General features: G+C 36.9%; 1 protein-coding gene across 1 annotated transcript; it reads left to right on the plus strand.

Moving 5' to 3' along the window:
* Window positions 1-1,060: 1,060 nt before the first annotated feature.
* LOC131163530 (senescence-induced receptor-like serine/threonine-protein kinase) lies at window positions 1,061-13,172 on the plus strand. Its single transcript, XM_058120124.1, has 13 exons — window positions 1,061-1,142; window positions 1,245-1,791; window positions 1,902-2,380; window positions 2,554-2,692; window positions 2,780-2,851; window positions 10,301-10,372; window positions 10,451-10,531; window positions 10,737-10,939; window positions 11,041-11,273; window positions 11,513-11,639; window positions 11,844-11,906; window positions 12,035-12,224; window positions 12,604-13,172. The coding sequence occupies exons 1-13, from the start codon at window positions 1,061-1,063 to the stop codon at window positions 12,935-12,937; spliced, it is 2,622 nt and encodes an 873-aa protein (XP_057976107.1). The 3' UTR covers window positions 12,938-13,172.
* Window positions 13,173-13,675: the final 503 nt, after the last annotated feature.

Here is a 13,675-nt window from a genome sequence, read left to right on the forward strand (position 1 = left end):
TTATGATCCAACAAATTTTTATTGTAAAGTAAATTTCGAAAGTTGAACAATTAAGCAAAATAACTATAATAAATTTTACTTTTATTGTAGTAATTTTTTTAAAGTATATTATTTGTAGTTTTATAATTTTAATTATATTTTTATAATATTTTGATTTAAAGATAAAAATGGGCAATTTTTTAATTAAGTTTCTAATTTGTATTAGTTTTATGAATATTTAATCAAACAAGTTGCTAGTTTATAATTTTTAATTTTTTTTTTTCCCCTTGATTTTGTTTGTGGTTTTCATTTCTCTAAATTTTTTTTTATGGTGATACCAAACCGTCCATTGAAAAGCAAAAAGGACCAATGCATTGAATTCAACAATGAAAGGATCCATCTCTACCCCAACATGCAGCAAATTGCACTAGTTAATTTGCAAATTGCAAGTGGGTCATCCTGTTATAACTCAGAAAGTCAAACAAGGTAGTCACTTGGAAAATTTGGTAAACTGGGAAGCAATCCTTTTCATATCATGCCTCTTGTTGAATACTGACATATATATATATATATATATATATGTGTGTGTGTGTGTGTGTGTGTGTGTGAAAGCTGCCCTGCACTTGGCTGCTCGCCGATCTGCAATTTTAGTTAGAAGATTTCGACAAAGTCTCCAGTAATTAAAATATTAAACACCCTGCTTTCCTTCGACATTCTCAATCCATTGCGATATGAACACGCAATCCCACTGACCAATTTAAAGTAATTAATACTATTTACTTAATTATGTTGGTACTCATTTTCTAGTCTGTCAAATATATAAATATACCGACCGCAGTTTCACAAAAACGTTCAGGTTCATATTTGCATTGTTTCCAAGTATGTGTGTGTGTAACTGTATCACCCAACAGTTTATATAGAAATGCTTCCATTTAAGAGTTATGTAGAAAAGGTTGGGAGTATTTGAAAACAATGCACTAATCTGCTCATATACATTTTGACTATCTTTTGCATTTCTGGCTACAGCTAAAATAGGCTATGTTGAGCTATAATTAATGCCAATACAGTAATTCCCAGAAGCATGGTGGGGATTTTAATGGGTTTCCTACTAGCTTTGCTTGGCGGTTTTGCTCTCTCAGCGGTTCATGCCCAGGATCAACCAGGTTAATTTGACACACTTAGACTTTGAACATTGATATTATATTTGTTGGCAAAGTATAGAGCTACAACCTGATCTGTTTATGCCTCTGTTGCTTTTCTGTTAGGCTTCCTAAGCATAGATTGTGGGATATCAGAAAATGCAGGCTACGTCGATGCTAAAACTGGCATAAATTACATTTCAGATGCAAGCTTCACAGATACTGGTAGTGCTAAAAGCGTATCACCAGCATTTCAGACTAACAGCACTGAGCAGCAATTCTTGAATGTAAGGAGCTTCCCACAAGGAACCAAAAATTGTTACAAACTCAATCCTCCGCGAGGCAAAGGCACTAAATATTTTATCAGAGCAAGGTTCATGTACGGAAATTATGACTCCAAAGGTCAACTCCCCCAGTTCGACTTGCACCTTGGGGTTAATGTGTGGGATTCAGTGAAATTGGAAAATGCATCAACTATAGTAAACAAAGAGATTATACATGTACTCACATCTGATAGTATATATGTTTGTCTCGTGGATACTGGCCTTGGAACACCTTTTATATCAGCATTGGAGCTAAGGCTTTTGAACAACTCCATCTATACAATTGAGTCTGGATCATTAGTAAACATTTTGCGCTTGGATTTTGGTTCATCAACCAAGGAATTTGTCAGGTAGGCCACTTGTGTTAATGTTTTTGTTGGAAAAAACTAGAAAGAATGTTATGTTGCTTTTTTGGTTGAAGGAGAAATCTGAATCACTTGGGTGTGAATATGCTACTTAGGTACAAAGATGATATATATGATCGCATTTGGTCTCCACCTGTTAATTCAGCTAGCTGGGGAAAGCTAAGCACCCAGAAGAATATTGACACTAACAGTGGCAACATGTTTCGGCCACCAGTAAAGGTCATGCAGACGGCCTTCACAGCTCTTAATAACAGCAAATCCTTCAGATTATATTGGGTGCCTGACGATCCTTCTTTTCAAGTTTATTTTTACATGTACTTCTCGGAAATCCAAGAACTCAAAGCAAACCAGTTCAGAGAATTCAATCTCTATCTGAATGGGAACTTTTGGAATGGACCTTTTGTGCCAAATTACTTGTACACGAACACCTTATATACCACGTCAGCAGAGACTCAAACAGATTACAGCATTACATTTAATCAAACTGATAATTCAACCCTTCCGCCTATTATCAATGCCTTTGAGATTTATAGGGCAACACAGCTTTTTCAGTCAGAGACAGTACAAGATGAAGGTAAGTTCTTAATCAGCATCTACTTTCTACCATTAGTGCATTGATTCATTTTCCTTTCTGGGTATGAGTGTTCCATTTCAATCTACCTGCACTTTACAAATTCTCTCTCTTTCTCTCCCTCTCTCTCTCAATATATATGTTATTTATGTATATTGTTTGGCTGCAAATACTAGTTGATGCTGTTGTGAATATTAAGTCAATGTATGGAGTAAAGAAAAACTGGCAAGGAGATCCATGTGTCCCAAAAGCTTACTTGTGGGACGGTCTTAACTGCACTTATGATGGTTACAACCCTCCCAGGGTCACATCCTTGTGAGTTCATCACTTCAAAGAAGAAGACTAACATTTTGTCAATTGATTTAAATCAGATCCTAATTAAATTATTTGACTTGCAAACAGGAACTTGTCTTCAAGTGGTTTGAGGGGGCTGATAGCTCCCTACATATCCAATCTCACGATGATCCAGTTTTTGTAAGTGTTTTAATCTCGTATGAACCAAATTGATGGCAACTTGTTATTGATGGATAAGAGCCCTTTGTTCTTGTTAGGGATTTAGGAACAATAATCATACACACAAACAAAACAAGCACACAAAATAAAAACACTAGATTTACGTGGTTCGATCTAATCTGACCTACGTCCATGGAGCACACCAAATATACTATAACCTGGGAGAAAAAGCAAGAGGAGGAGACCCACACTCAACTCAACTCTTCTCACACTTTTCTCTCTCTCACCTTTAGCATTCTCACACTCTTTGCTCACTCACTTCACTTGCACACTTCACACAACACAAACGTTCTTTTTTATAGATATATAGGATAGATATAGAAGGAAAGGAGTTATTGCATTCTAATGGGATAATGAGCACAACTAATAAACGTGGTATTTAATGGATTATTTTAGTACGTGATAATTATGTTTTTGGTGGAATGAATTTGGTACGCGGCTACAGCTTATCCTCTTTAAGGTGTTTCCATTTCAGCTTAACAATTTCCCACTTAGAGACAGAGATACTATCTTAACCAGTATATAGATATTAATGATGTGCTCAAATTTGTCTTAAAGCATGAAGACCAACTGAAATTGAACACAACTTTAGTTTCTCTGTAGTCACCACCTTTGTCAACATATCTGCCGGATTCCTGCTACCATAGATTTTTTCCAATGTCAACACCCCATCCTCTAATAGAGATTTGACGAAATGATAATGAAATCTAATGTGTTTGATTCAGGATTGAAATACAGAGTTCTTTGCTAGATGTATCGTACTCTGACTGTTGCTGTGCAAAACATTTCTTTCCTGCTTTATTCCGAGCTCTATTAACAAACCTTGAAGTCAAATCATCTCTTTACTGACTTCTGTCACTACTACATATTCAGCTTCTGTAGTGGATAAAACAACAATCTTCTGTATCAATGACATCTAACTAATAGTTGTTGTGCCAACAGTGAACACATATTTGGTGGTACTTCTGCGATGATCAATTTCACATGGAAAATCGGCATTAACATGTCTTCGAATTTTCAAATCTCCTTTTTGAAACACAGACACTTATCAATTATGCCACATAGATATCTCAAAATCCACTTCACTGCTTCCCAGTGAGTCTTCCCTAGATTTGACATAAACCTATTGACAGCTTTCACTGCTTGACTAATGTCTGGTCAAGTACCAACCATGACATACATGAGACTTTCAATGGCTGAGGCGTAAGGTACATTAGTCATGAAGTCCTTCTCTTCATCTATCTGGGAAGCCTGATCCTTAATTAAAGAGACAAAAGTGACTGACCAAAGGCGTATTTACTCATTGGCACTGCTCATGTTGAATTTCTGTAAAACACAGTTAATATACTCCGACTGAGATAACCACAATGCTCCCTGTTGCTTATTTCTGGAGATCCACATCCCAAGTATCTGCTTGATTGAACCTAAGTCCTTCATGTCAAACTCCTTTAACATTTGTTGCTTTAATTTCCCGATTTCTCCTATATCTGGTCCTACAACTAACATGTCATCGACATATAGCAATAGTATGATATAACTAGAATGATACCTCTTGAAGTAACAATAGTGGTCGGCATTGCACTTTTGAAAATCTTTTTTGTGCATAAAGCCGTCAAATTTTCTATACCATTGACTGGGAGCTTGTTTGAGACCATACAAACTCTTCTTAAATCTGCACACAAGATCCTCTTTACCTTTTACTGAGAATCCTTCTAGTTGGTGCATGTAAATCTCCTCATCAAGATCATCATGAAGAAATGCTGTCTTCACATCCCACTGCTCGAGATGTAGACCCTCTGAGGCAACAATGCTCAAGACTAATATGATGGTTGTTAACTTCACAACTGGTGCAGAAATGTTAGTGTAGTCAATTCCTTCTTTCTGCTCAAAGTCTTTGACTACCAATCGAGTTTATTATCTCCTGGATCCGTCATGCTCCTGTTTGATCCTATACACCCACTTGTTTTGAAGAGTCTTCTAACCTTTGGGCAACTTAGCTAGTTCCCAAGTTTTGTTGGAGTTAAGGGACTTCATCTCATCCTTCATTGCAAGCTCCGACTTGCTCGAATCTCCTGATGACATGCTTCATCATAGTATCGGGGTCTCCTCCATCTGTAAGAAGTAAATAATTCATATACCTCTTATTTGGTACATGTTGTCGAGAAAATCTCCTAAGCTCCAGAGCTGGAGTAGGAGATGGTGGTGCGACAATCTGCTCCACAAATTCCTTTGCCTGAGGAATCTTGGCATTTTGCTATTGTGTCTCCTCTGCTTGAGGATTTTCGATGTTTCATTGTTGTGTCTTGACACCTTTTAGGACATCATCCAGGTATACATAGGTTGTTTTATTTTGAACTGGTTCTGCGGGTTTTGTTGGTTCTGTTGTGTGTTTGCTTTTGTACATCACCTTTTCATTCTACTTCTGACCACCTTCTTGTTTTCATCATCCCAAATGCGATATCCATACTCATCTTCACCATAACCGATGAAGGTGTATTTCTAGGACTTTGGATCAAGCTTGTTTCTAACATGATCATTAACATGCACATATGCCACACAACCAAAAACTTTCAAATGTGAAAGTCTCACGTCTTTTTTACTCCATACCCCTTCTGGTAGATTGTTGTCCAATGATACTGATGGACTCCTGGTAATCAAGTATGCTGCTATATTGACTGCTTCTTCCCAGAATTGCTTTGGTAAGCCTGACTGCATACTTTTGGCTTTTTCAATCAATGATCGGTTCATCCGCTCGGCTATGCCGTTGTACTGAGGCGTACCTAGCACAGTTTTTTCCATCTTGATACCATGCTCATAGTAGAGTTTCTTGAACCCGGTGTCATCATACTCACCACTGTTATCGGTTCTCAGGTTCTTGATTTTCAAACCAATTTCATTTTCAATCCTTACTTTCCAAATCTTAAAAGCATCAAAGACATCAGATTTGTATTTCGGGAAGTAAACTCATACCTTCTAAGAATGATCATCAATAATAGTCACGAAATAATTCCTTCCACCTGGGGATGAGACGGTCGTCGGTCCCCATACGTCTGAGTGAACTAGTTCAAGTCTCTCCTTTTTTGGGGTACCGGTGTATGTCTGAAAACTAACTCTCTTCTATTTCCCGAGTACACAATCCTCGTACATATCAATCTCTACTGACCGTAGATCACTCAACTTTCCCTTTGAGCTAGTGCAACACCCTGAGTCCCTTCTCACTGATGTGACTAAGTCGTTGATGCCAAATGTTGCTATCGACATTTCCTGTAACAACTGAAATAGACATACATGCATTAGAAGTCACATAAAGCGTTCCACTTTTCTTACCTTGTGCAATCGACAGTGCACCCTTTGAAATCTTCCATTCATCACTAATGAATGTTGTGATGTATCCCTCATCTGCTCGTTGACCAACTGAGATCAAGTTCTTTCTTAGGTCTAGAATATATCTGACATCCTTTAGCTTCCATACTAACTTGTTCATCTTGATCTTCACAATTCCTTTACCAGTTATGTTGCAAGGTTGATCATTGCCAAGGTATACCTTACCGAAGTCACCTGGTATATACTCCTCTAGGCAATCTTTACTATAAGTGACATGAAATGAGGCTCTAGAGTCCAAAACCCAAGAATCCTTTTTGCTTTCCAAAGAGCATATCAACATATCACCTTCTTCTAAAGCAACATTTGTTTCTGTCTTCGCTTCATGTTCCTTTCTTGGACCTTTGCACTGATTTCTGAAATAAGCAAACTTTCCACAGTTTCAGCACTCAATGTTTTTTGTGCCCTGAGAACCTTTGAGATTTCTAGATTTGGATCGCCTGGACCTAGATTTTCAGCTATTGTTTGATCAGCCATGCCCACTTCCTTTCTATGAATCTCTCCCTCGGCTTTCCACATTCAATGCTGAACTTGAAGTGGAAGCAGTGTTTGACATCTTGATCTCTTTCCGTCAAAATCATGCTGACGATTTCATCAAAATTTAGCTTTGATTTTCCTGCGGAACTATTGATCGTAGTAACAATACCTTTCCAACTTTCAGGCAACTGATTAAGAATCAGTAAGGTATGAATCTCACTATCAAACTTGATTTCAACTGAGGCAAGTTGATTCGATAACTCGTTGAAATTATTTAGATGTCTACTCAAACTCTCACTTGCGGACATGTTCATGGTAAACAATTTCTTCATAAAGTGTACCTTATTGGTGGCCGATAGCCGCTCATACATGTTGGAGAGCACATCCATAAGAGACTTGGTGGTTGTCATGTGCTTGATATTAAAGGTAATAGACTTTGCCAGTGTCATCTTGATAGCTCCGAGAACTTTTTGATCAAGCAACTCCCACTCGTCCTCCTTCATGGAACCTGGCTTCCCCTTCAATGGTATATGCAACTTCTTACCAAACAAGTAGTCATTGATCTGCATCTTCCAGGAAACGAAGTTGGTGCCATTAAACATCTCGATCTTTGAGCTATTATAGTTCGACATCTCGATTTGTAGATCTAGAGATGGAATCAGCTCAAATGAATAGCACAGTTGGATTTGGAACGACTGAAAACCTTAGAAATGGTTCAAGTCGTTCAAAAACAGACTTGAAATGACTCCGAAAACTTGGTCAAACCTTCTGGTCAAAATCGATCAACTTTCCGTTAAACTTAACGGAATATACTCCCACTTAACAGAATATTCGGATGTCGTTACTGACGATGTTAATTAACTCTGTTAACTAACTGCTAATAGGACAGGTGGAACCCGGTGATGATATGACACTGATATGGAAAGTGGTGCTGACGTGGCAAGTGGGGCCTAATGATGATGTGGCGCTGATGTGGTAGTAGGGCCTAGTGCTGACGTGTCTGCTGACGTGGTAGTGGAGCCCAGTGATGATTGTACTAAATTACATCAGATAAATTCCCAGGGAAGTGGGGGGTTATAATGGATCGATTAAGTCTCACTTTCCTAGACAGAATTTTCCTTAGACACGAAATTAGCATAATATAGCTCCTAAGATCTCTGATGATGCGAACCTCAAACGACACGCTTTGAGAGCCAACAACCAATATTGGAATGCTTGCTCAAGAAAGCTAAAATTCAGATTTTTGGATAGATATGAATGGTAGACCTTGACCCGTTGTTTACGACAAACAAGAACTTTGGTATATACGACCTCAACCCTTTGTTTAGTGCGAAACACGAACCTTGGTATAAGGAAGACGCCACAAACGGTGGTGGAAAGCCGTTTGATAAGTCATTGGTGAACGCCACGGGAAATCCCGATAAGTTCGAAAAGTTCTTCAAAAGAACCAAGAAGAAACAAAGCCTCAAAGCCTCACATTTTTATTCCCTTCCTTCTTTGTTTGATGTGTCACCCCTGGAAGACATATTTTAAGACTATAGAAAAAAAATGTTAGAAATAACCTCACAACACTCCCTTACGTGTTTGCACTCAAATTATGTCACTCACACTCGTGTTTCACTCTTAAATTGGCTTTTTCCCGATATTAGTCTCACACTCTCTAGCCTTTTTCCACTCATAGTTTCCCCTTTTTAGTTCTTTATTGAACTAACAAACGTGATCAAGAAATTCAACTTGCAGAATTTAAACTAATACTGACGGGAAGAAAAATATTATAGAAACAACGAATCAGAGGGAGAGGACAAAAACTAGATTCTTTGAGAGAAACGAAAGTAATGAAACTACGAAAGTCACGATGCAAGAGAAAAAGAAAATATTGACAAAAACTAATATATTGCTTCAATATCACCTTTTTTTTTTTTTTTGCTGTCTCCTTCTTCTTCTTCTTCTTTTTTTTCCTTTCTTTCCTTTTCTGACTTTTTTTTTTTCAACTTGATACACGTCACAAAAAAAAGAACAACGAAACAATATGAAAGCTAAAAAAAATAGAATGATAGTAGGAAACGAAAGATAAAAGGATGGTAAACCTGATTTTAGAGCCTAAGCTCTGATACTAAATGATGCGAACCTCAATCGACACGCATTGAGACCCAGCAAACAATGTTGGAATGCTTGCCCAAGAAAGCTAAAATTCAAATTTTGATAGGAAACTCCGACCCAATGTTTATAAGTGAAACGCGAACCGTAAGTATAAAGTAACAAACCCCGACCCAATGATTATAGATTAATCATGAACCGAAGGTATAAAATTTCAATGCCACAAGGAAGAATCCTTGATAAGTTCGAAAGTTCTCTAAAGAACCAAAGAAGAAACAAATCCTCACTTTTCTTGATTTCTATTCAATGAATAATTTAGCTCTTACAATGGCTATATATATAGCTAGCATGGGGGACAAGGATAATAAACACTTAACAATTCCCATACAGACATGGGAGACAAAAACATTAAATACATAGCAATTCCCACACAAACATGGGAGACAAGAACATTAAATATACCAACTTACTAGACACATTTAATGACTCTCACAACTTACTAAAATCCCATGCAAGCTAAGTTGTCTTACAAATTACAAATTAAATGTAAAGAAAAAAAAGGTCAAAAGTCAAATCTCCTAATTGACTAGCACACCATTAATAAGGAGATTATAGCCACTAAGCAAGATTAGCTTCATCCAAAACATGGATTAAATTTATTAAGCCTTCATCCTTGTTTGGGCCAAGCTTGGAGTGTCCCGTTTTTGAATAAGCCCAAATATCTTGAATTAGCCCATGAAGTGCTTCTTTGATCTTTTTGGATCTCGCTCTAGTGATGGGCCCAATAGGAACATGCAATGGATCTTTTGATGGTGTTTGTTGATTCTCATCATCTGATTTGCTCCGATCTGGGAATTTTGCTCTAATTTGTTAACTTTACTCCAACCTGGCTCTGATACCACTTGTTAGGGATTTAGGAACAATAATCACACACACAAGTAAAACAAGCACACAAAATAAAAACACAAGATTTACGTGGTTCGGTCTAATCTGACCTACGTTCACGGAGCACACCAAATATACTATAATCTGGTAGAAAAATAAGAGGAGGGGACACACATTAACTCAACTCTTCTCACACTTTTCTCTCTCTCTCTCTCTCTCTCTCTCACCTTCAGCACTCTCACACTCCTCGCTCACTTACTTTACTTTCACACTTCACACAACATAAATGTTCTTATTTATAAATATATAGGATAAATATAGAAGGAAATGAATTATTGCATTCTAATGGAATAATGAGCACTTGGTATTTAATAGATTATTTTAGCACGTGATAATTGTATTTTTGATGGAATAAATTTGGTACGTAACTGCAGCTCATCCTCTTTAAGGCATTTCCATTTTATCCATTTCTATATTTTCTCTGTTTCCATTTCAGCTTAACAGTTCCAAATATAGATGGCAACATGGTTTTTACAACTGATATTGAACAATGTAATATGCATATTTCAGGGATTTATCAAATAATAGTTTAACCGGGTCAGTGCCTGCGTTCCTACCTCAATTGACATTCCTGAGGGTCCTGTAAGTTAAATTCGGATCTTTAATATTGTAAAAAACTCTTGATAAGTTGTATAAGAACCTGTTTTCTTTGCATTACAGAAATTTGGCAGGAAACAATTTCACGGGTTCTATTCCTGCGGAACTCGTTGAAAAATCAAGGAATGGATCACTGTCAATGAGGTTTGAGGAGTGTTATAAATACGTTTCATGATGGATATTACTATGTTTTTACAAAAAAAAAAAAAAAATCCCATTAACTTGATAGATGATTGTTACAAACATCCCTACTTTAGCTAAATCAGTAGGAATTCCATTAAACCAGCAGGAATTCCCTTCCCCATTTTTGATATAGTGTTTTACATTTTTTCTCGTCTACTGATGTTAGTGTGGATGCAAATCTATGTTCGTCACTATTGTGCAACACCACCACCATCACCAAGGACAACAACAGCAACAACAATAAGAACAATGACAACAACAGCAACAACAACAACAAATTTGTTGTTCCAGTTGTAGCATCAATTGCTGCATTGCTCATCATCTTAGGGGCATTGGCCATCTTTTGGTTCCCTAAAAGGAGACAAGAAGGTATCCTGAAAACCATGGATTGCACAAGATGCAAAATATCATATTAAGCAAAAGGTTTTATCAAATAGAAATTCTTATTGGAGTTGTGTTGATCTAATCAGGCCGGAAGATGGGGAGGGTGGAAACTGAATCCCCTAAAAAAGATGGGCCACTGGAGGCGAAGAAACGACAGTTCACATACTCAGAAGTACTTTCTATTACCAACAACTTTGAGAGGGTTATAGGGAGAGGTGGATTTGGAACAGTTTACCATGGTTACTTAGACGACTCTCAAGTAGCTGTGAAGATGCTTTCTCTATCTTCAGCTCAAGGTTATGACGAGTTTCGAAATGAGGTAGTTTAGTCAACTCCAGTGTTGACAAGTTAATGCCAGTTTTTCCATTTAAGATAATTTCTCGAATTATTTTTCTTTCCTTTTCCTCTATGTTGTTTAGCAATCTGGAGATGCTTAAGAATGCATTAATGGATCTGTGTCATTAATATGATTTCTCTTATGCTACTGATGCGTGTGCATTTGCCGATATAAACTCTGGAATCATTTAGGTTGAACTAGCTTCTGGTATTTAATTACAGGCAGAACTTCTTATGAGAGTTCATCATAGAAACTTGACTTCTCTTGTTGGATACTGCAATGATCGCACAAACTTGGGGCTTATTTATGAGTACATGGCTAATGGGAACTTAGGAGATTATCTGGCAGGTGCTGTTTACATTTAAAAATTTTCACTAGAGAAGCATTTATATTTCATTAGTTTTCACTCGTGAAGTTTGATTTTTTCTAGATAATTCTACAATGATTTTTAGCATCATTCAGCAACTTTCTTGTGTACAAAACGAGCAAGATTCATTCGCTTGAAGTTAAAAAGTAAACAAAATTATTTGTGTACTTATATTGTGGATGCAGACACAAATGTAAATGCCCTTAGCTGGGAAGAAAGGCTACGGATAGCTATTGATGCAGCACAGGGTCAGCATGATGATAAATTGCTCCTTTCTTTCATAACTTCATTATTTGTTCTGCTTTCTTTATTTTCTTCTTTCTTTCTTTGTTTCTTTTCTCCACTTCTAAGCAGTATCCGTCAAATTGAATTTTAGGATTGGAGTATTTGCACAATGGTTGTAAACCTATAATAGTCCACAGAGATGTGAAGTCTTCGAACATCTTACTGAACAAAGAATTCCAGGCAAAGATAGCTGATTTTGGGCTGTCCAGAGCTTTCCTGACTGAAGGAGACACTCATGTCTCAACAAGAGTTATTGGTACCCTTGGCTACCTTGACCCTGTGTAAGCACTTTCTTGTAGATACATGCATACAAACATTCTTATGTAGATACATATATTTCACACACTGACACACACATTTTCAATTGATATACTGTTAGCATTCAAAATTTCCTGGAGCTAAGAATGTGAAATAATATTGATTATATTAAAGGGAAAGAATGAATGTAAATGTATACTTGGTCCTATGCGGTATCATTAGTTGTCTGTCTTTTTATTTCAAGAGAACCATAACATCTTTAGCATAAGCTTTTATCAGCACATTGACATAGAGAACTGAAACAAAAATTCTAGAACAGTAGTTCACAATGTCAAAGCAGAACAATCGATGAGGCATGAGCTTTCAAGATGAATGGATTGAGTTACATCTTTTGGTTTGCAGGTACCGTATGACAAACTGGCTGAACGAGAAAAGTGATGTCTATAGTTTTGGAGTTGTTCTCTTGGAGATAATCACAAGCCGACCTGCGATCGGAAAAGATGCTGAAAAGACTCACATAATTCAATGGGTCCGACCCTTGCTTGAAAATGGGGATGTAAGAAACATTGTTGATCCAAGGTTGCCAGGAGAAATCAACATTAATTCTGTTTGGAAGGCTGTAGAATTAGCAATGGCTTGTGTATCTCCAGCTCCCGCCAAAAGGCCAACCATGAGTGATGTAGTGAAGGAATTGAAGGAGTGTTTGGCATTGAAGGGAGCATGGTCTAGGGAGTGACATGAGGCTGGATCAGTTAATTCAAGGGGTGTGATCCCTCCAAATGTGAATTCTGTAATGAGTCCCACAGCAAGGCAGTAGAAGTAATACCGCAGAAGGCATAGATTGTGGTTTAACGGGTATGAAGAAGCAAGGAGGGGAATGAGCTATTTGTATCTCCTACTTCATATATATATTCTCCTTTTTATTTCCCTTTTTTTTTTTAAATAAGGAGGGTGACACTTCCATTTATTTATTGATAAGCCATCACTTTTGACAGAGAAATACTGTGATTACAAGACAAGCATCGAGAGATTACAAAAAAAAATAAATTTAAAGGCCTCTAAAAAACAACATCAACAACTAACCAAAATAGGACTACAAATCCAAACAAAATTAAATAAGAAACAAATATAAACAACCTATCAAAAATAATAATAATAAAATAAAATAAAATAAAAAATTCAAAAAGTCTAAACCTACCAAACAAAAATCGAGAGGTTGAACTTATGACGAAAGGAAGTGAAATCCAACCTATCCATCCAAAAGATACCTTTTAGAGAACGTAGTAAAAGATGTTTTTCATTTCCATTTCATCATGCAGTTAATTGGAAACTTATTTTAGTGTACATCATGGGTTGTCAACTCATTCTTCATAAACTCATTTATAATTGTTTAAACTTGAGGCTATTGTGCTTGTGGAGGACTTTTTAATTTGTTTGTGATTTGTATTAATTTGATTGTACTTTTACAAGGAAA

This window comes from Malania oleifera, chromosome 9 (assembly GCF_029873635.1).
Source record: "Malania oleifera isolate guangnan ecotype guangnan chromosome 9, ASM2987363v1, whole genome shotgun sequence".
Classification (NCBI taxonomy): Eukaryota; Viridiplantae; Streptophyta; class Magnoliopsida; order Santalales; family Ximeniaceae; genus Malania; species Malania oleifera.